Below are 22,023 nucleotides of genomic sequence, written 5' to 3' on the forward strand. Positions count from 1 at the left end.
ATAATGTAGGCGCATGGCAGAATTCGCATTCGGTTCTTATCCCAACACACACAAAATCATACTTTTCGGTCGAAAGCAGCCGCATTTTTTTTTTATTGACAATTCGTCACGTTAGCGCGAACGCAATCCTGAGTTCCAAAACTTATGAGCCGGAAGGACGCGCTTCGTGTATTTTTTTTTTGTGAGATTTATAAATTTATTTATTAACATTACATCGTTACAAGCTAACACCTTTACAACATAAAACACGAACAGAGTTGTAATTGTAAGCACTTCCTTCTGCAATCCGACGTGCCAGCAGAGCGACTGCCGAATTAGCGGGCGCGCCGCCGTGTGTGTGAGACGCGCAGCTTCTCGTTGCACCTCCTGTCATCCGCTTGGCGCGTGCAGCCTTCGACACTCGCGGAAGACGCATCTTGTCCCTGGTGTCCAGCGCAGGAGGGCTGGCGCGCGGCCGACCGGCGTATGGCCTGTGCGGGGTGTGGCAGAGTGTTGTTGGAGGGCGCCACTGCTGGCGATGTGAGCTTCCCCGCCTCGCCTCAGACGAGGTGTTTGCGTAATTTGCAGTGCATTCGCACCATTCCTGTCCCTGTCCCCGTCCCGACTTGTCCCGACTTTGCTCGGCTGCCGCTCGCTGCCGCTCGGGTCGTGGCCCATATAACAGCGCAAGCACAAGAAACGTCTGCAGGAGATGACGAGACGAGACGAGTCGACTAAGGAATAAATTTATAATTACATATCGAAGTAGGAATTGTACACCGCTACACAACAACAGGCGCTGACGTATTCCAGAACACATCTGCCGATTCGTACTGTTTTGTCGTTTTCAAAGACTTCCTGGCGAACTTGGTTAGCACATTCTCCCTCAAACTGAGATATTTACTGCAATTTCGCACCTTATGGTCATTACAGTAGATTAAAATGCTTAAGCAAGAATCTTTGTCACAACAGAACGGTGGTATGGAAAGAGGGCGGTATAAAAAAAAAAAAAAGAAAATGAAAGGGAGCCAACAGCACGTGGTGTTCCCAAGTGGTCACCCATCCAAGTACTAACCACGCCCGATGTTGCTTAACTTCGGTGATCGGACGAGAACCGGTGTACTCAACATGGTATGGCCGTTGGCGCCCATATAATGTAGGCGCATGGCAGAATTCGCATTCGGTTCTTATCCCAACACACACAAAATCATACTTTTCGGTCGAAAGCAGCCGCATTTTTTTTTTATTGACAATTCGTCACGTTAGCGCGAACGCAATCCTGAGTTCCAAAACTTATGAGCCGGAAGGACGCGCTTCGTGTATTTTTTTTTTGTGAGATTTATAAATTTATTTATTAACATTACATCGTTACAAGCTAACACCTTTACAACATAAAACACGAACAGAGTTGTAATTGTAAGCACTTCCTTCTGCAATCCGACGTGCCAGCAGAGCGACTGCCGAATTAGCGGGCGCGCCGCCGTGTGTGTGAGACGCGCAGCTTCTCGTTGCACCTCCTGTCATCCGCTTGGCGCGTGCAGCCTTCGACACTCGCGGAAGACGCATCTTGTCCCTGGTGTCCAGCGCAGGAGGGCTGGCGCGCGGCCGACCGGCGTATGGCCTGTGCGGGGTGTGGCAGAGTCTTGTTGGAGGGCGCCACTGCTGGCGATGTGAGCTTCCTCGCCTCGCCTCGCCTCGCTTCAGACGAGGTGTTTGCGTAATTTGCAGTGCATTAGCACCTTTCCTATCCCTGTCCCTGTCCCCGTCCCGACTTGTCCCGACTTTGCTCGGCTGCCGCTCGCTGCCGCTCGGGTCGTGGCCCATATAACAGCGCAAGCACAAGAAACGTCTGCAGGAGATGACGAGACGAGACGAGTCGACTAAGGAATAAATTTATAATTACATATCGAAGTAGGAATTGTACACCGCTACACAACAACAGGCGCTGACGTATTCCAGAACACATCTGCCGATTCGTACTGTTTTGTCGTTTTCAAAGACTTCCTGGCGATCTTGGTTAGCACATTCTCCCTCAAACTGAGATATTTACTGCAATTTCGCACCTTATGGTCATTACAGTAGATTAAAATGCTTAAGCAAGAATCTTTGTCACAACAGAACGGTGGTATGGAAAGAGGGCGGTATAAAAAAAAAAAAAGAAAATGAAAGGGAGCCAACAGCACGTGGTGTTCCCAAGTGGTCACCCATCCAAGTACTAACCACGCCCGATGTTGCTTAACTTCGGTGATCGGACGAGAACCGGTGTACTCAACATGGTATGGCCGTTGGCGCCCATATAATGTAGGCGCATGGCAGAATTCGCATTCGGTTCTTATCCCAACACACACAAAATCATACTTTTCGGTCGAAAGCAGCCGCATTTTTTTTTTATTGACAATTCGTCACGTTAGCGCGAACGCAATCCTGAGTTCCAAAACTTATGAGCCGGAAGGACGCGCTTCGTGTATTTTTTTTTTTTTGTGAGATTTATAAATTTATTTATTAACATTACATCGTTACAAGCTAACACCTTTACAACATAAAACACGAACAGAGTTGTAATTGTAAGCACTTCCTTCTGCAATCCGACGTGCCAGCAGAGCGACTGCCGAATTAGCGGGCGCGCCGCCGTGTGTGTGAGACGCGCAGCTTCTCGTTGCACCTCCTGTCATCCGCTTGGCGCGTGCAGCCTTCGACACTCGCGGAAGACGCATCTTGTCCCTGGTGTCCAGCGCAGGAGGGCTGGCGCGCGGCCGACCGGCGTATGGCCTGTGCGGGGTGTGGCAGAGTGTTGTTGGAGGGCGCCACTGCTGGCGATGTGAGCTTCCCCGCCTCGCCTCAGACGAGGTGTTTGCGTAATTTGCAGTGCATTCGCACCATTCCTGTCCCTGTCCCCGTCCCGACTTGTCCCGACTTTGCTCGGCTGCCGCTCGCTGCCGCTCGGGTCGTGGCCCATATAACAGCGCAAGCACAAGAAACGTCTGCAGGAGATGACGAGACGAGACGAGTCGACTAAGGAATAAATTTATAATTACATATCGAAGTAGGAATTGTACACCGCTACACAACAACAGGCGCTGACGTATTCCAGAACACATCTGCCGATTCGTACTGTTTTGTCGTTTTCAAAGACTTCCTGGCGATCTTGGTTAGCACATTCTCCCTCAAACTGAGATATTTACTGCAATTTCGCACCTTATGGTCATTACAGTAGATTAAAATGCTTAAGCAAGAATCTTTGTCACAACAGAACGGTGGTATGGAAAGAGGGCGGTATAAAAAAAAAAAAAAAGAAAATGAAAGGGAGCCAACAGCACGTGGTGTTCCCAAGTGGTCACCCATCCAAGTACTAACCACGCCCGATGTTGCTTAACTTCGGTGATCGGACGAGAACCGGTGTACTCAACATGGTATGGCCGTTGGCGCCCATATAATGTAGGCGCATGGCAGAATTCGCATTCGGTTCTTATCCCAACACACACAAAATCATACTTTTCGGTCGAAAGCAGCCGCATTTTTTTTTTATTGACAATTCGTCACGTTAGCGCGAACGCAATCCTGAGTTCCAAAACTTATGAGCCGGAAGGACGCGCTTCGTGTATTTTTTTTTTTTTTGTGAGATTTATAAATTTATTTATTAACATTACATCGTTACAAGCTAACACCTTTACAACATAAAACACGAACAGAGTTGTAATTGTAAGCACTTCCTTCTGCAATCCGACGTGCCAGCAGAGCGACTGCCGAATTAGCGGGCGCGCCGCCGTGTGTGTGAGACGCGCAGCTTCTCGTTGCACCTCCTGTCATCCGCTTGGCGCGTGCAGCCTTCGACACTCGCGGAAGACGCATCTTGTCCCTGGTGTCCAGCGCAGGAGGGCTGGCGCGCGGCCGACCGGCGTATGGCCTGTGCGGGGTGTGGCAGAGTGTTGTTGGAGGGCGCCACTGCTGGCGATGTGAGCTTCCCCGCCTCGCCTCAGACGAGGTGTTTGCGTAATTTGCAGTGCATTCGCACCATTCCTGTCCCTGTCCCCGTCCCGACTTGTCCCGACTTTGCTCGGCTGCCGCTCGCTGCCGCTCGGGTCGTGGCCCATATAACAGCGCAAGCACAAGAAACGTCTGCAGGAGATGACGAGACGAGACGAGTCGACTAAGGAATAAATTTATAATTACATATCGAAGTAGGAATTGTACACCGCTACACAACAACAGGCGCTGACGTATTCCAGAACACATCTGCCGATTCGTACTGTTTTGTCGTTTTCAAAGACTTCCTGGCGAACTTGGTTAGCACATTCTCCCTCAAACTGAGATATTTACTGCAATTTCGCACCTTATGGTCATTACAGTAGATTAAAATGCTTAAGCAAGAATCTTTGTCACAACAGAACGGTGGTATGGAAAGAGGGCGGTATAAAAAAAAAAAAAAGAAAATGAAAGGGAGCCAACAGCACGTGGTGTTCCCAAGTGGTCACCCATCCAAGTACTAACCACGCCCGATGTTGCTTAACTTCGGTGATCGGACGAGAACCGGTGTACTCAACATGGTATGGCCGTTGGCGCCCATATAATGTAGGCGCATGGCAGAATTCGCATTCGGTTCTTATCCCAACACACACAAAATCATACTTTTCGGTCGAAAGCAGCCGCATTTTTTTTTTATTGACAATTCGTCACGTTAGCGCGAACGCAATCCTGAGTTCCAAAACTTATGAGCCGGAAGGACGCGCTTCGTGTATTTTTTTTTTGTGAGATTTATAAATTTATTTATTAACATTACATCGTTACAAGCTAACACCTTTACAACATAAAACACGAACAGAGTTGTAATTGTAAGCACTTCCTTCTGCAATCCGACGTGCCAGCAGAGCGACTGCCGAATTAGCGGGCGCGCCGCCGTGTGTGTGAGACGCGCAGCTTCTCGTTGCACCTCCTGTCATCCGCTTGGCGCGTGCAGCCTTCGACACTCGCGGAAGACGCATCTTGTCCCTGGTGTCCAGCGCAGGAGGGCTGGCGCGCGGCCGACCGGCGTATGGCCTGTGCGGGGTGTGGCAGAGTGTTGTTGGAGGGCGCCACTGCTGGCGATGTGAGCTTCCCCGCCTCGCCTCAGACGAGGTGTTTGCGTAATTTGCAGTGCATTCGCACCATTCCTGTCCCTGTCCCCGTCCCGACTTGTCCCGACTTTGCTCGGCTGCCGCTCGCTGCCGCTCGGGTCGTGGCCCATATAACAGCGCAAGCACAAGAAACGTCTGCAGGAGATGACGAGACGAGACGAGTCGACTAAGGAATAAATTTATAATTACATATCGAAGTAGGAATTGTACACCGCTACACAACAACAGGCGCTGACGTATTCCAGAACACATCTGCCGATTCGTACTGTTTTGTCGTTTTCAAAGACTTCCTGGCGAACTTGGTTAGCACATTCTCCCTCAAACTGAGATATTTACTGCAATTTCGCACCTTATGGTCATTACAGTAGATTAAAATGCTTAAGCAAGAATCTTTGTCACAACAGAACGGTGGTATGGAAAGAGGGCGGTATAAAAAAAAAAAAAAGAAAATGAAAGGGAGCCAACAGCACGTGGTGTTCCCAAGTGGTCACCCATCCAAGTACTAACCACGCCCGATGTTGCTTAACTTCGGTGATCGGACGAGAACCGGTGTACTCAACATGGTATGGCCGTTGGCGCCCATATAATGTAGGCGCATGGCAGAATTCGCATTCGGTTCTTATCCCAACACACACAAAATCATACTTTTCGGTCGAAAGCAGCCGCATTTTTTTTTTATTGACAATTCGTCACGTTAGCGCGAACGCAATCCTGAGTTCCAAAACTTATGAGCCGGAAGGACGCGCTTCGTGTATTTTTTTTTTGTGAGATTTATAAATTTATTTATTAACATTACATCGTTACAAGCTAACACCTTTACAACATAAAACACGAACAGAGTTGTAATTGTAAGCACTTCCTTCTGCAATCCGACGTGCCAGCAGAGCGACTGCCGAATTAGCGGGCGCGCCGCCGTGTGTGTGAGACGCGCAGCTTCTCGTTGCACCTCCTGTCATCCGCTTGGCGCGTGCAGCCTTCGACACTCGCGGAAGACGCATCTTGTCCCTGGTGTCCAGCGCAGGAGGGCTGGCGCGCGGCCGACCGGCGTATGGCCTGTGCGGGGTGTGGCAGAGTGTTGTTGGAGGGCGCCACTGCTGGCGATGTGAGCTTCCCCGCCTCGCCTCAGACGAGGTGTTTGCGTAATTTGCAGTGCATTCGCACCATTCCTGTCCCTGTCCCCGTCCCGACTTGTCCCGACTTTGCTCGGCTGCCGCTCGCTGCCGCTCGGGTCGTGGCCCATATAACAGCGCAAGCACAAGAAACGTCTGCAGGAGATGACGAGACGAGACGAGTCGACTAAGGAATAAATTTATAATTACATATCGAAGTAGGAATTGTACACCGCTACACAACAACAGGCGCTGACGTATTCCAGAACACATCTGCCGATTCGTACTGTTTTGTCGTTTTCAAAGACTTCCTGGCGAACTTGGTTAGCACATTCTCCCTCAAACTGAGATATTTACTGCAATTTCGCACCTTATGGTCATTACAGTAGATTAAAATGCTTAAGCAAGAATCTTTGTCACAACAGAACGGTGGTATGGAAAGAGGGCGGTATAAAAAAAAAAAAAGAAAATGAAAGGGAGCCAACAGCACGTGGTGTTCCCAAGTGGTCACCCATCCAAGTACTAACCACGCCCGATGTTGCTTAACTTCGGTGATCGGACGAGAACCGGTGTACTCAACATGGTATGGCCGTTGGCGCCCATATAATGTAGGCGCATGGCAGAATTCGCATTCGGTTCTTATCCCAACACACACAAAATCATACTTTTCGGTCGAAAGCAGCCGCATTTTTTTTTTATTGACAATTCGTCACGTTAGCGCGAACGCAATCCTGAGTTCCAAAACTTATGAGCCGGAAGGACGCGCTTCGTGTATTTTTTTTTTTGTGAGATTTATAAATTTATTTATTAACATTACATCGTTACAAGCTAACACCTTTACAACATAAAACACGAACAGAGTTGTAATTGTAAGCACTTCCTTCTGCAATCCGACGTGCCAGCAGAGCGACTGCCGAATTAGCGGGCGCGCCGCCGTGTGTGTGAGACGCGCAGCTTCTCGTTGCACCTCCTGTCATCCGCTTGGCGCGTGCAGCCTTCGACACTCGCGGAAGACGCATCTTGTCCCTGGTGTCCAGCGCAGGAGGGCTGGCGCGCGGCCGACCGGCGTATGGCCTGTGCGGGGTGTGGCAGAGTGTTGTTGGAGGGCGCCACTGCTGGCGATGTGAGCTTCCCCGCCTCGCCTCAGACGAGGTGTTTGCGTAATTTGCAGTGCATTCGCACCATTCCTGTCCCTGTCCCCGTCCCGACTTGTCCCGACTTTGCTCGGCTGCCGCTCGCTGCCGCTCGGGTCGTGGCCCATATAACAGCGCAAGCACAAGAAACGTCTGCAGGAGATGACGAGACGAGACGAGTCGACTAAGGAATAAATTTATAATTACATATCGAAGTAGGAATTGTACACCGCTACACAACAACAGGCGCTGACGTATTCCAGAACACATCTGCCGATTCGTACTGTTTTGTCGTTTTCAAAGACTTCCTGGCGAACTTGGTTAGCACATTCTCCCTCAAACTGAGATATTTACTGCAATTTCGCACCTTATGGTCATTACAGTAGATTAAAATGCTTAAGCAAGAATCTTTGTCACAACAGAACGGTGGTATGGAAAGAGGGCGGTATAAAAAAAAAAAAAAGAAAATGAAAGGGAGCCAACAGCACGTGGTGTTCCCAAGTGGTCACCCATCCAAGTACTAACCACGCCCGATGTTGCTTAACTTCGGTGATCGGACGAGAACCGGTGTACTCAACATGGTATGGCCGTTGGCGCCCATATAATGTAGGCGCATGGCAGAATTCGCATTCGGTTCTTATCCCAACACACACAAAATCATACTTTTCGGTCGAAAGCAGCCGCATTTTTTTTTTATTGACAATTCGTCACGTTAGCGCGAACGCAATCCTGAGTTCCAAAACTTATGAGCCGGAAGGACGCGCTTCGTGTATTTTTTTTTTGTGAGATTTATAAATTTATTTATTAACATTACATCGTTACAAGCTAACACCTTTACAACATAAAACACGAACAGAGTTGTAATTGTAAGCACTTCCTTCTGCAATCCGACGTGCCAGCAGAGCGACTGCCGAATTAGCGGGCGCGCCGCCGTGTGTGTGAGACGCGCAGCTTCTCGTTGCACCTCCTGTCATCCGCTTGGCGCGTGCAGCCTTCGACACTCGCGGAAGACGCATCTTGTCCCTGGTGTCCAGCGCAGGAGGGCTGGCGCGCGGCCGACCGGCGTATGGCCTGTGCGGGGTGTGGCAGAGTGTTGTTGGAGGGCGCCACTGCTGGCGATGTGAGCTTCCCCGCCTCGCCTCAGACGAGGTGTTTGCGTAATTTGCAGTGCATTCGCACCATTCCTGTCCCTGTCCCCGTCCCGACTTGTCCCGACTTTGCTCGGCTGCCGCTCGCTGCCGCTCGGGTCGTGGCCCATATAACAGCGCAAGCACAAGAAACGTCTGCAGGAGATGACGAGACGAGACGAGTCGACTAAGGAATAAATTTATAATTACATATCGAAGTAGGAATTGTACACCGCTACACAACAACAGGCGCTGACGTATTCCAGAACACATCTGCCGATTCGTACTGTTTTGTCGTTTTCAAAGACTTCCTGGCGAACTTGGTTAGCACATTCTCCCTCAAACTGAGATATTTACTGCAATTTCGCACCTTATGGTCATTACAGTAGATTAAAATGCTTAAGCAAGAATCTTTGTCACAACAGAACGGTGGTATGGAAAGAGGGCGGTATAAAAAAAAAAAAAAGAAAATGAAAGGGAGCCAACAGCACGTGGTGTTCCCAAGTGGTCACCCATCCAAGTACTAACCACGCCCGATGTTGCTTAACTTCGGTGATCGGACGAGAACCGGTGTACTCAACATGGTATGGCCGTTGGCGCCCATATAATGTAGGCGCATGGCAGAATTCGCATTCGGTTCTTATCCCAACACACACAAAATCATACTTTTCGGTCGAAAGCAGCCGCATTTTTTTTTTATTGACAATTCGTCACGTTAGCGCGAACGCAATCCTGAGTTCCAAAACTTATGAGCCGGAAGGACGCGCTTCGTGTATTTTTTTTTTTTTGTGAGATTTATAAATTTATTTATTAACATTACATCGTTACAAGCTAACACCTTTACAACATAAAACACGAACAGAGTTGTAATTGTAAGCACTTCCTTCTGCAATCCGACGTGCCAGCAGAGCGACTGCCGAATTAGCGGGCGCGCCGCCGTGTGTGTGAGACGCGCAGCTTCTCGTTGCACCTCCTGTCATCCGCTTGGCGCGTGCAGCCTTCGACACTCGCGGAAGACGCATCTTGTCCCTGGTGTCCAGCGCAGGAGGGCTGGCGCGCGGCCGACCGGCGTATGGCCTGTGCGGGGTGTGGCAGAGTGTTGTTGGAGGGCGCCACTGCTGGCGATGTGAGCTTCCCCGCCTCGCCTCAGACGAGGTGTTTGCGTAATTTGCAGTGCATTCGCACCATTCCTGTCCCTGTCCCCGTCCCGACTTGTCCCGACTTTGCTCGGCTGCCGCTCGCTGCCGCTCGGGTCGTGGCCCATATAACAGCGCAAGCACAAGAAACGTCTGCAGGAGATGACGAGACGAGACGAGTCGACTAAGGAATAAATTTATAATTACATATCGAAGTAGGAATTGTACACCGCTACACAACAACAGGCGCTGACGTATTCCAGAACACATCTGCCGATTCGTACTGTTTTGTCGTTTTCAAAGACTTCCTGGCGAACTTGGTTAGCACATTCTCCCTCAAACTGAGATATTTACTGCAATTTCGCACCTTATGGTCATTACAGTAGATTAAAATGCTTAAGCAAGAATCTTTGTCACAACAGAACGGTGGTATGGAAAGAGGGCGGTATAAAAAAAAAAAAAAGAAAATGAAAGGGAGCCAACAGCACGTGGTGTTCCCAAGTGGTCACCCATCCAAGTACTAACCACGCCCGATGTTGCTTAACTTCGGTGATCGGACGAGAACCGGTGTACTCAACATGGTATGGCCGTTGGCGCCCATATAATGTAGGCGCATGGCAGAATTCGCATTCGGTTCTTATCCCAACACACACAAAATCATACTTTTCGGTCGAAAGCAGCCGCATTTTTTTTTTATTGACAATTCGTCACGTTAGCGCGAACGCAATCCTGAGTTCCAAAACTTATGAGCCGGAAGGACGCGCTTCGTGTATTTTTTTTTTTTGTGAGATTTATAAATTTATTTATTAACATTACATCGTTACAAGCTAACACCTTTACAACATAAAACACGAACAGAGTTGTAATTGTAAGCACTTCCTTCTGCAATCCGACGTGCCAGCAGAGCGACTGCCGAATTAGCGGGCGCGCCGCCGTGTGTGTGAGACGCGCAGCTTCTCGTTGCACCTCCTGTCATCCGCTTGGCGCGTGCAGCCTTCGACACTCGCGGAAGACGCATCTTGTCCCTGGTGTCCAGCGCAGGAGGGCTGGCGCGCGGCCGACCGGCGTATGGCCTGTGCGGGGTGTGGCAGAGTGTTGTTGGAGGGCGCCACTGCTGGCGATGTGAGCTTCCCCGCCTCGCCTCAGACGAGGTGTTTGCGTAATTTGCAGTGCATTCGCACCATTCCTGTCCCTGTCCCCGTCCCGACTTGTCCCGACTTTGCTCGGCTGCCGCTCGCTGCCGCTCGGGTCGTGGCCCATATAACAGCGCAAGCACAAGAAACGTCTGCAGGAGATGACGAGACGAGACGAGTCGACTAAGGAATAAATTTATAATTACATATCGAAGTAGGAATTGTACACCGCTACACAACAACAGGCGCTGACGTATTCCAGAACACATCTGCCGATTCGTACTGTTTTGTCGTTTTCAAAGACTTCCTGGCGAACTTGGTTAGCACATTCTCCCTCAAACTGAGATATTTACTGCAATTTCGCACCTTATGGTCATTACAGTAGATTAAAATGCTTAAGCAAGAATCTTTGTCACAACAGAACGGTGGTATGGAAAGAGGACGGTATAAAAAAAAAAAAAAGAAAATGAAAGGGAGCCAACAGCACGTGGTGTTCCCAAGTGGTCACCCATCCAAGTACTAACCACGCCCGATGTTGCTTAACTTCGGTGATCGGACGAGAACCGGTGTACTCAACATGGTATGGGCGTTGGCGCCCATATAATGTAGGCGCATGGCAGAATTCGCATTCGGTTCTTATCCCAACACACACAAAATCATACTTTTCGGTCGAAAGCAGCCGCATTTTTTTTTTATTGACAATTCGTCACGTTAGCGCGAACGCAATCCTGAGTTCCAAAACTTATGAGCCGGAAGGACGCGCTTCGTGTATTTTTTTTTTTTGTGAGATTTATAAATTTATTTATTAACATTACATCGTTACAAGCTAACACCTTTACAACATAAAACACGAACAGAGTTGTAATTGTAAGCACTTCCTTCTGCAATCCGACGTGCCAGCAGAGCGACTGCCGAATTAGCGGGCGCGCCGCCGTGTGTGTGAGACGCGCAGCTTCTCGTTGCACCTCCTGTCATCCGCTTGGCGCGTGCAGCCTTCGACACTCGCGGAAGACGCATCTTGTCCCTGGTGTCCAGCGCAGGAGGGCTGGCGCGCGGCCGACCGGCGTATGGCCTGTGCGGGGTGTGGCAGAGTGTTGTTGGAGGGCGCCACTGCTGGCGATGTGAGCTTCCCCGCCTCGCCTCAGACGAGGTGTTTGCGTAATTTGCAGTGCATTCGCACCATTCCTGTCCCTGTCCCCGTCCCGACTTGTCCCGACTTTGCTCGGCTGCCGCTCGCTGCCGCTCGGGTCGTGGCCCATATAACAGCGCAAGCACAAGAAACGTCTGCAGGAGATGACGAGACGAGACGAGTCGACTAAGGAATAAATTTATAATTACATATCGAAGTAGGAATTGTACACCGCTACACAACAACAGGCGCTGACGTATTCCAGAACACATCTGCCGATTCGTACTGTTTTGTCGTTTTCAAAGACTTCCTGGCGAACTTGGTTAGCACATTCTCCCTCAAACTGAGATATTTACTGCAATTTCGCACCTTATGGTCATTACAGTAGATTAAAATGCTTAAGCAAGAATCTTTGTCACAACAGAACGGTGGTATGGAAAGAGGGCGGTATAAAAAAAAAAAAAGAAAATGAAAGGGAGCCAACAGCACGTGGTGTTCCCAAGTGGTCACCCATCCAAGTACTAACCACGCCCGATGTTGCTTAACTTCGGTGATCGGACGAGAACCGGTGTACTCAACATGGTATGGCCGTTGGCGCCCATATAATGTAGGCGCATGGCAGAATTCGCATTCGGTTCTTATCCCAACACACACAAAATCATACTTTTCGGTCGAAAGCAGCCGCATTTTTTTTTTATTGACAATTCGTCACGTTAGCGCGAACGCAATCCTGAGTTCCAAAACTTATGAGCCGGAAGGACGCGCTTCGTGTATTTTTTTTTTTTGTGAGATTTATAAATTTATTTATTAACATTACATCGTTACAAGCTAACACCTTTACAACATAAAACACGAACAGAGTTGTAATTGTAAGCACTTCCTTCTGCAATCCGACGTGCCAGCAGAGCGACTGCCGAATTAGCGGGCGCGCCGCCGTGTGTGTGAGACGCGCAGCTTCTCGTTGCACCTCCTGTCATCCGCTTGGCGCGTGCAGCCTTCGACACTCGCGGAAGACGCATCTTGTCCCTGGTGTCCAGCGCAGGAGGGCTGGCGCGCGGCCGACCGGCGTATGGCCTGTGCGGGGTGTGGCAGAGTGTTGTTGGAGGGCGCCACTGCTGGCGATGTGAGCTTCCCCGCCTCGCCTCAGATGAGGTGTTTGCGTAATTTGCAGTGCATTCGCACCATTCCTGTCCCTGTCCCCGTCCCGACTTGTCCCGACTTTGCTCGGCTGCCGCTCGCTGCCGCTCGGGTCGTGGCCCATATAACAGCGCAAGCACAAGAAACGTCTGCAGGAGATGACGAGACGAGACGAGTCGACTAAGGAATAAATTTATAATTACATATCGAAGTAGGAATTGTACACCGCTACACAACAACAGGCGCTGACGTATTCCAGAACACATCTGCCGATTCGTACTGTTTTGTCGTTTTCAAAGACTTCCTGGCGAACTTGGTTAGCACATTCTCCCTCAAACTGAGATATTTACTGCAATTTCGCACCTTATGGTCATTACAGTAGATTAAAATGCTTAAGCAAGAATCTTTGTCACAACAGAACGGTGGTATGGAAAGAGGGCGGTATAAAAAAAAAAAAAGAAAATGAAAGGGAGCCAACAGCACGTGGTGTTCCCAAGTGGTCACCCATCCAAGTACTAACCACGCCCGATGTTGCTTAACTTCGGTGATCGGACGAGAACCGGTGTACTCAACATGGTATGGCCGTTGGCGCCCATATAATGTAGGCGCATGGCAGAATTCGCATTCGGTTCTTATCCCAACACACACAAAATCATACTTTTCGGTCGAAAGCAGCCGCATTTTTTTTTTATTGACAATTCGTCACGTTAGCGCGAACGCAATCCTGAGTTCCAAAACTTATGAGCCGGAAGGACGCGCTTCGTGTATTTTTTTTTTTTGTGAGATTTATAAATTTATTTATTAACATTACATCGTTACAAGCTAACACCTTTACAACATAAAACACGAACAGAGTTGTAATTGTAAGCACTTCCTTCTGCAATCCGACGTGCCAGCAGAGCGACTGCCGAATTAGCGGGCGCGCCGCCGTGTGTGTGAGACGCGCAGCTTCTCGTTGCACCTCCTGTCATCCGCTTGGCGCGTGCAGCCTTCGACACTCGCGGAAGACGCATCTTGTCCCTGGTGTCCAGCGCAGGAGGGCTGGCGCGCGGCCGACCGGCGTATGGCCTGTGCGGGGTGTGGCAGAGTGTTGTTGGAGGGCGCCACTGCTGGCGATGTGAGCTTCCCCGCCTCGCCTCAGATGAGGTGTTTGCGTAATTTGCAGTGCATTCGCACCATTCCTGTCCCTGTCCCCGTCCCGACTTGTCCCGACTTTGCTCGGCTGCCGCTCGCTGCCGCTCGGGTCGTGGCCCATATAACAGCGCAAGCACAAGAAACGTCTGCAGGAGATGACGAGACGAGACGAGTCGACTAAGGAATAAATTTATAATTACATATCGAAGTAGGAATTGTACACCGCTACACAACAACAGGCGCTGACGTATTCCAGAACACATCTGCCGATTCGTACTGTTTTGTCGTTTTCAAAGACTTCCTGGCGAACTTGGTTAGCACATTCTCCCTCAAACTGAGATATTTACTGCAATTTCGCACCTTATGGTCATTACAGTAGATTAAAATGCTTAAGCAAGAATCTTTGTCACAACAGAACGGTGGTATGGAAAGAGGGCGGTATAAAAAAAAAAAAAGAAAATGAAAGGGAGCCAACAGCACGTGGTGTTCCCAAGTGGTCACCCATCCAAGTACTAACCACGCCCGATGTTGCTTAACTTCGGTGATCGGACGAGAACTTTTTTTTTTTTTTAGAGCATTATTTTATATATATATATATATATATTTTTTTTTTTTTTTTTTTTGTTATTTTTTTTTTTTTTTATTTTTACTTTCTTGGAAGATCAGGCCAGGGTGGCTACGGAGGCAAAGCAGGCAGGGGTCGCAATCCGAGGCCTGGCCACAATGCCTCCGGCGCCCTCCCAACCCGAGAAACGTGGAATAACGGAAAGAGTGGTGTGTAGTACGCCCTTTAATAATGTGTGACAGAGCATTTTTATATATATATATATTTTTTTTTTGTTTTTTTTTTTTTTTTTTTTTTTATTTTTACTTTCTTGGAAGATCAGGCCAGGGTGGCTACGGAGGCAAAGCAGGCAGGGGTCGCAATCCGAGGCCTGGCCACAGTGCCTCCGGCGCCCTCCCAACCCGAGAAACGTGGAAAAACGGAATGTAAGGAAGGAGTCACGAAGACGCGAAACACAAATAAAAACCATGCTCGGAGGACAATGACCACAATTCGGCAGCGGTAGCCCACCGCCGCCAGAGAAAAGCAAAGAAAGGGACTCTCAAAAAACAACCACACTAAACATTGCCAAATATGTCTGGCGCACGGGAATGGCAAAGTCGACGCAATTCCGGCAGCAGCAAACATATTTCGTCGTCTCGAGAAGCTTGATAAGCTTGATTTCCGTGCCCAGAAGGCAACCATTACAAACACAAAATATCTGGAAGCACCGTTCCAAAGTTCAGGGACAAGTCAACGACGGTCCAGAAATAGTCACAAAAATGAAGTAAGTGTCAGCAATAGGGAACAAACGTCAAATCCAGGAGAGAAGACTAATTAGGGAGAATCCTAAGAACAACCGTTCACAATGGCGGGAGGAAAGTCGAGCCGGTGAGACAAATTGACTGTCAGACATCAAGAAAATAGATACATATACATCATTCCGCATGTCCCGCCAAAAGGTACAGTGGAAATGGAAGTACATAATCATGGCAGGAGAGAAATATTTAAAGTGGTAAAGGCGGTCCGTAAAGCGACATCTAAAAATCGGGCATAATGGGAAACACACTTCGGATTCTGTTTCTCCCGTCCATAATAGTCCCAAAGATATGTCAAGAACTGCAAGCGATCCGTGAGTCGGAGAGAGAAAATCGCATGTGCGGCATGTGCGGCAATCCACACGGTAGCGTTTCTCTTGGTGGCAGGATACGGCCGCCAGTCGGGAACCAGGATATACAAGGGCTGCACGGCACGCGGGGTAGTCCTATTAATCAACGCCAACATCGCACAGGTGGCATCCCACACCTCTTTAAATTGGGGGCACACAAATCGGTGTTCGATCGTGTCTTCAGCCGCGCACCGCCCACAGAGGCCACTCGGGAGGAGATTGATCGCGTGGAGTTTCGCATTCGTGGCAACGGTGCGATTCACAACTTTATACCAGGTGTCCCGAACATCGGATGTCAACAATGGACTGGAGATATTGGACCACACCGTCCGCCAATCGTATTGCGGCAGCCGCAACTCCCATTTGTTAGTCGGCGGAGTTCCACGGAGGGCCTCTGCGATCGCGCGGACGTTACCCCGGCGTCGGTCGTCACCTATCAGATAGCTTGTGTGGAGGAAATACTGGCGAACGAAATTCAATTGATACGGGATAGCCTGGACAGAGACAGGCGCGCGGAGAGAAGCTGGGCGGTAAAGGTCGAAGAGTGCAGACGTGGGGCACTGCCCAGCAGTGGCGATCACACAGTTGGTCCGGTGGAGCAAAAGAGCAGCACACTTGGAAGGGAAATCGACCATACCTAGGCCGCCTCCGTCCGGCGGGAGCACACAAATATTGTAGGCGACTTTAAAGATTTCGCCTCGCCAGACCAGCCAAGAGACAGCATGCTTGATAGCCCGTTCGATCTCCTTCGGCACCGGCAAAACTTGAGCCAAGTACCAGGCCTTGGCCAACATCTGGGTATTAACAACCGAAACCCTCTCCAGCAATGATAAATTTCGTTTGGCGGCAGCCTGAGTCGCCGCCCGAACAGAATATAACACCGCGCGCCAATTTAACACCGTCATTCGTTGTACATTTGGAGTCATCTGGATCCCGAGAATCTTATGTCGCAACTGTACGGTATACCAATCACGACGGACATCTCTCATGGTCACAGTAAGCGGCAGTAAGATGGACTTACGGGGGTTGACAACCGCACCCGATGCCGTTTCAAACTGTTGAAGGAGGAGACGGAGCGCATCAATATCGTCGGGGCGTTGGATAAAAACCCCCAAATCATCAGCATACGCCCGACAGACAAGCGAACCCGCACCAAACGGTACACCATGGCAAACAGCCGTTATTTTGCGGAGTAGAGGATCCAAGGCTAAGACGAATAAGCCCATGGAAAGTGGGCACCCTTGGCGGACGGACCTGTTCAGCCTGAGGACATCACCGGCCTGACCATGAAAAAGGATTCGGGAAGTAGCCGATTTCAAAAGATTGGATATCACATTCGTGAATTGTAAACCAAACCCGAACTTAGACATAACCCGCCGCAAGTACTCGTGACTGATTCTGTCGAACGCGTTGTGAAAATCAATGGAGAGTATCGCAGCTCGGCCGCCACGGCTGGATGCGGCATAAGCGATACATTCACGATACGCGAGGACAGCATCATAAATATTCCGTCCAGGTACGGCACACGATTGAGATGGGCTAATGACGGACTTCAACGCCGGCCGCAGACGGTGTGAAAAGCAGCGCGCGACGATTTTATAATCGGCGTTTAATAAAGTAATCGGCCGTAAAGTCACCGCACTTGGGGTGCCAGTTGTTTTCGGGACGAGGACGATGAGCCCCTCTAAAAATTCGTCCGGCACATCGAGGCCGTTATGGATTTCATTGACCATGGCAACGAAAATATCAGTTAAAAGGCCGGAAAATTTAACATAAAATTCGACAGGAATTCCGTCATTGCCAGGGGCTTTTCCCTTCGGGCTAGCCTTAACAGCGGCAGAAACATCATCAGCTGTAAAACGCTCATTTAAAAGAAGTCTATCCTGAGGCGTTAAAATGGAAGGCAGATCACGTAAAAATGTCTGCAAGGAGGCGTCATTCAAAGGTTGAAATTGAAAGAGACGAGAATAGTGATCGTAAATTTCGTCCCGAATCACCCGTCGATCGGAAGTCTTAAGGCCGTCACGCGTAATCCAGTCCGTAAATAAAAGTTTTTCACGCCGCAGACGGGCTCGTCGTAAATGATACAAGGAAAGTGGTTCCTTCAACGTAGGATCGAAAGGCCTGCTACGGACTACAGAGCCCTGTGCCTTGCGATACAGATGGTTTAAAATCTTCGCTTTAATCTTCCGTAACGTGGGAAGTAGCTCAGGGCGGTCGGTAACCCGAGTAATTAAATCCCGTAAACAATCGCGATAAAAATCGACCGTCATCATGTCCCAATGGGCCTTGTCACGACAATAATTGATGAGCAAACTACGAATGGCCGGTTTAGCGTGACGGAGCCACCAATCGACAGTAGAACTCGCCTGCGGGCGGCGCTGAAGAAGTTGGCGCCACAACAAATGCACCTGTTCGACAAGACTGACGTCATCCAAAACACTAACATTGAATTTCCAATAGGAGCGCGTACGTTCCGGGCGAACGTACGGGACATTAAAAGCACACAAATAACCACAATGATCCGAAAAAGCGACGGGAGCAACTTCTGCCTGCAAGATGGAAGCAGTAAGATCCGGCGAGATATAAATTCTGTCCAATCTGCTATGCCCAGTAGGATAAAAATAAGTAAAACCTGCAGCAGTCGGACTAAAACGAAGCCACGTGTCCTTAAATTTGTAAATGTCAACTAAATTTTGCAGTGCAAGACACTTATTCGCCGTCGGCTCCTGGTCGGCATCACGCAAAACACAATTAAAATCGCCACCGAAGATGATCCGTCGGTGGTTTCGATGGAAAAGCTGACAAACATCATGAGCGAAAAAGGTATGCCTCAGACGTTTATTGTCAGTTCCAGAGGGGGCGTACACGTTAACAAAAAATATGTCGCAGATGACACACGCCAACCCTCGTCCATCCGGTAAAATTGCTATGTTGTTATACTCTAAACCGGGCGTGATTAAAATCGCCGTACCAAAGCCTACTTCCGGATCAATATTAAGAATAACATTAAACGCAGTAAGATGCGGGACAACGTCAGCTGTAAGTTCTTGAAGGAAAATCACATCACAACAAGCAGATTGCAAAAAGTGTAAAAGGGCGTCAATTTTACGGTCACTGCGGATTCTATTGACATTAAGTGTCAGGACGCGTAACTGGTGGAAGGCACGCGTCAGGGTGGACTCTTTAACTTAAGCGAAACTAGAAAAAATTATCCTCCTCCACATCTTCAGACCACTGCATGGTGTCCGAAGGAACAGGTGGGGCATCCGGGACGGCTCGGGAAACGGGGGTGGCGGGCACCGACACAGGTGGACCGTGCACGAAAGGTGCGTCGCGACGCTCTTGGACCAAGGAATCCGTGAGTCCCTCAACGGCCTGTTCGAAGGAAACGCCGTCGCCCTCAGTGGGCGCTGTTTTCGAACGTTTCTTAGACCGCCTACGCTTTGGTTTGGGATCGGCAGGGGCGGACTGGGTGGAAACTTGGGACACCTCACTTTCTGCGCTGCTAGCATCCGCCTCGCCAGAAGTGTACAGGCCCGGTTGAGACTGCAATTTCCGCTTGTCTGTCGGTGGGGCGGGGACGGAAATCGGCCGGGGAGACTCGACCAACATTTCAGAAGACTCCCCAACAGGCACGTCCGGAACACTGACGGCTGGCAAATCAGCAATACTGACCTCACGAGGGGTGAGTTCGGCAGGTAAACTTTGTTCCGACACAACCGGGGGCACGACAACTGTCGGCGGAGTCACATTATCGGACACAGCAGCCACAGCCGCAGGAGCGGCAGAAGCCTGTCGGTCGGTCGGGGCGACTGAGGGGGGTCCAACCAACGCGCCTGCATACGTAGTGTTGTCAACAGCTTCGCGCGGCAGCTGTGCCGGCCTGCGTAAAGTGCAGGTTTGTCGCAAATGATCTGTTTTGCCACACACTGAGCACGTCTGCGGCTGCCCACTATAGCTAAGGAAAGCTCGCGTGCCAGCAATGATCACATACGAGGGTATATGTTTCTTTAAATCTACACGTACTGTCCGAACACCACTCAAAACCCGGTACCTAAAACCTGCAGGCCACACATCATTCTCCACACTTAGAACGGTGCCAAATTCGCCAAGTTTACGAGCAATGGCCTCATTGGGGCACTCAAAGGGAACATTATAAACCTTCACATTTCGAATGCCGAAGCCTGCCGGCAGTATCAAAACATCAGACAAAGTACCGTCCACGTGCTTAAATTTCTTAACACCACCACTTTCAGTAACTAGCTTATCGACACAATCCGCGTTCGGAAGTTTCAAAAAGACAGAGTTTTGAATAAAATCGAGCTGAATGCCGACCAAATCAGATTCGGGAATACGCAATTCGGAAAATATCCATTCGTGAACATCAAAAGGAGACGGTCTAGCCGCGTTCCTATCAAAAATACACTGTACGGAGTTAGCACGATTCATAATAAAGCGTCAATAAACTTACAGGAACTAGTAGAGAAGAGAGAACGCTGCGAGGCGCAGCACCAAACACGCTACGAAGACACCGGCTGCAGCACACGAAGGTGGCAGCAGGCACGAGCCGAACACACGTCCGGGCTGGCGCGCGGCCGACCGGCGTAAGGCCTGTGCGGGGTGTGGCAGAGTGTTGTTGGAGGGCGCCACTGCTGGCGATGTGAGCTTTCTCGCCTCGCCTCGCCTCGCCTCGCCTCGCCTCAGACGAGGTGTTTGCGTAATTTGCAGTGCATTCGCACCATTCCTATCGCTGTCCCTGTCCCCGTCCCGACTTGTCCCGACTTTGCTCGACTGCCGCTCGCTGCCGCTCGGGTCGTGGCCCATATAACAGCGCAAGCACAAGAAACGTCTGCAGGAGATGACGAGACGAGACGAGTCGACTAAGGAATAAATTTATAATTACATATCGAAGTAGGAATTGTACACCGCTACACAACAACAGGCGCTGACGTATTCCAGGACACATCTGCCGATTCGTACTGTTTTGTCGTTTTCAAAGACTTCCTGGCGATCTTGGTTAGCACATTCTCCCTCAAACTGAGATATTTACTGCAATTTCGCACCTTATGGTCATTACAGTAGATTAAAATGCTTAAGCAAGAATCTTTGTCACAACAGAACGGTGGTATGGAAAGAGGGCGGTATAAAAAAAAAAAAAGAAAATGAAAGGGAGCCAACAGCACGTGGTGTTCCCAAGTGGTCACCCATCCAAGTACTAACCACGCCCGATGTTGCTTAACTTCGGTGATCGGACGAGAACCGGTGTACTCAACATGGTATGGCCGTTGGCGCCCATATAATGTAGGCGCATGGCAGAATTCGCATTCGGTTCTTATCCCAACACACACAAAATCATACTTTTCGGTCGAAAGCAGCCGCATTTTTTTTTTATTGACAATTCGTCACGTTAGCGCGAACGCAATCCTGAGTTCCAAAACTTATGAGCCGGAAGGACGCGCTTCGTGTATTTTTGTTGTTGTTGTGAGATTTATAAATTTATTTATTAACATTACATCGTTACAAGCTAACACCTTTACAACATAAAACACGAACAGAGTTGTAATTGTAAGCACTTCCTTCTGCAATCCGACGTGCCAGCAGAGCGACTGCCGAATTAGCGGGCGCGCCGCCGTGTGTGTGAGACGCGCAGCTTCTCGTTGCACCTCCTGTCATCCGCTTGGCGCGTGCAGCCTTCGACACTCGCGGAAGACGCATCTTGTCCCTGGTGTCCAGCGCAGGAGGGCTGGCGCGCGGCCGACCGGCGTATGGCCTGTGCGGGGTGTGGCAGAGTGTTGTTGGAGGGCGCCACTGCTGGCGATGTGAGCTTCCCCGCCTCGCCTCAGACGAGGTGTTTGCGTAATTTGCAGTGCATTCGCACCATTCCTGTCCCTGTCCCCGTCCCGACTTGTCCCGACTTTGCTCGGCTGCCGCTCGCTGCCGCTCGGGTCGTGGCCCATATAACAGCGCAAGCACAAGAAACGTCTGCAGGAGATGACGAGACGAGACGAGTCGACTAAGGAATAAATTTATAATTACATATCGAAGTAGGAATTGTACACCGCTACACAACAACAGGCGCTGACGTATTCCAGAACACATCTGCCGATTCGTACTGTTTTGTCGTTTTCAAAGACTTCCTGGCGATCTTGGTTAGCACATTCTCCCTCAAACTGAGATATT

General features: G+C 49.7%; 1 protein-coding gene and 13 non-coding genes across 14 annotated transcripts; all 14 read right to left on the bottom strand.

The window, feature by feature from the left end:
- Window positions 1-1,005: 1,005 nt before the first annotated feature.
- On the bottom strand, window positions 1,006-1,124 carry LOC124563177. The gene has a single exon (XR_006969958.1). It is a non-coding gene; the product is annotated as a 5S ribosomal RNA (ribosomal RNA).
- A 1,026-nt stretch (window positions 1,125-2,150) lies between these two features.
- LOC124563178 lies at window positions 2,151-2,269 on the bottom strand. The gene has a single exon (XR_006969959.1). It is a non-coding gene; the product is annotated as a 5S ribosomal RNA (ribosomal RNA).
- Window positions 2,270-3,284: 1,015 nt separating this feature from the next.
- Window positions 3,285-3,403, bottom strand: LOC124563179. Its single transcript, XR_006969960.1, has one exon. It is a non-coding gene; the product is annotated as a 5S ribosomal RNA (ribosomal RNA).
- A 1,015-nt stretch (window positions 3,404-4,418) lies between these two features.
- Window positions 4,419-4,537, bottom strand: LOC124563180. The gene has a single exon (XR_006969961.1). It is a non-coding gene; the product is annotated as a 5S ribosomal RNA (ribosomal RNA).
- Window positions 4,538-5,548: 1,011 nt separating this feature from the next.
- LOC124563181 lies at window positions 5,549-5,667 on the bottom strand. Its single transcript, XR_006969962.1, has one exon. It is a non-coding gene; the product is annotated as a 5S ribosomal RNA (ribosomal RNA).
- A 1,010-nt stretch (window positions 5,668-6,677) lies between these two features.
- On the bottom strand, window positions 6,678-6,796 carry LOC124563182. Its single transcript, XR_006969963.1, has one exon. It is a non-coding gene; the product is annotated as a 5S ribosomal RNA (ribosomal RNA).
- Window positions 6,797-7,808: 1,012 nt separating this feature from the next.
- On the bottom strand, window positions 7,809-7,927 carry LOC124563183. The gene has a single exon (XR_006969964.1). It is a non-coding gene; the product is annotated as a 5S ribosomal RNA (ribosomal RNA).
- Window positions 7,928-8,938: 1,011 nt separating this feature from the next.
- LOC124563186 lies at window positions 8,939-9,057 on the bottom strand. The gene has a single exon (XR_006969966.1). It is a non-coding gene; the product is annotated as a 5S ribosomal RNA (ribosomal RNA).
- A 1,014-nt stretch (window positions 9,058-10,071) lies between these two features.
- Window positions 10,072-10,190, bottom strand: LOC124563187. The gene has a single exon (XR_006969967.1). It is a non-coding gene; the product is annotated as a 5S ribosomal RNA (ribosomal RNA).
- Window positions 10,191-11,203: 1,013 nt separating this feature from the next.
- On the bottom strand, window positions 11,204-11,322 carry LOC124563290. Its single transcript, XR_006970060.1, has one exon. It is a non-coding gene; the product is annotated as a 5S ribosomal RNA (ribosomal RNA).
- Window positions 11,323-12,334: 1,012 nt separating this feature from the next.
- Window positions 12,335-12,453, bottom strand: LOC124563188. Its single transcript, XR_006969968.1, has one exon. It is a non-coding gene; the product is annotated as a 5S ribosomal RNA (ribosomal RNA).
- Window positions 12,454-13,465: 1,012 nt separating this feature from the next.
- Window positions 13,466-13,584, bottom strand: LOC124563189. Its single transcript, XR_006969969.1, has one exon. It is a non-coding gene; the product is annotated as a 5S ribosomal RNA (ribosomal RNA).
- Window positions 13,585-19,041: 5,457 nt separating this feature from the next.
- LOC124562833 (proline-rich protein 36-like) lies at window positions 19,042-20,667 on the bottom strand. Its single transcript, XM_047130960.1, has 2 exons — window positions 20,390-20,667; window positions 19,042-19,726 (listed from the first exon to the last, which is right to left on the bottom strand). Exons 1-2 carry the CDS (start codon window positions 20,665-20,667, stop codon window positions 19,042-19,044), a joined length of 963 nt encoding a protein of 320 aa, XP_046986916.1.
- Window positions 20,668-21,014: 347 nt separating this feature from the next.
- On the bottom strand, window positions 21,015-21,133 carry LOC124563190. The gene has a single exon (XR_006969970.1). It is a non-coding gene; the product is annotated as a 5S ribosomal RNA (ribosomal RNA).
- Between the last annotated feature and the right edge of the window lie 890 nt (window positions 21,134-22,023).

This window comes from Schistocerca americana, unplaced genomic scaffold, assembly GCF_021461395.2.
Source record: "Schistocerca americana isolate TAMUIC-IGC-003095 unplaced genomic scaffold, iqSchAmer2.1 HiC_scaffold_119, whole genome shotgun sequence".
Taxonomy (NCBI): domain Eukaryota; kingdom Metazoa; phylum Arthropoda; class Insecta; order Orthoptera; family Acrididae; genus Schistocerca; species Schistocerca americana.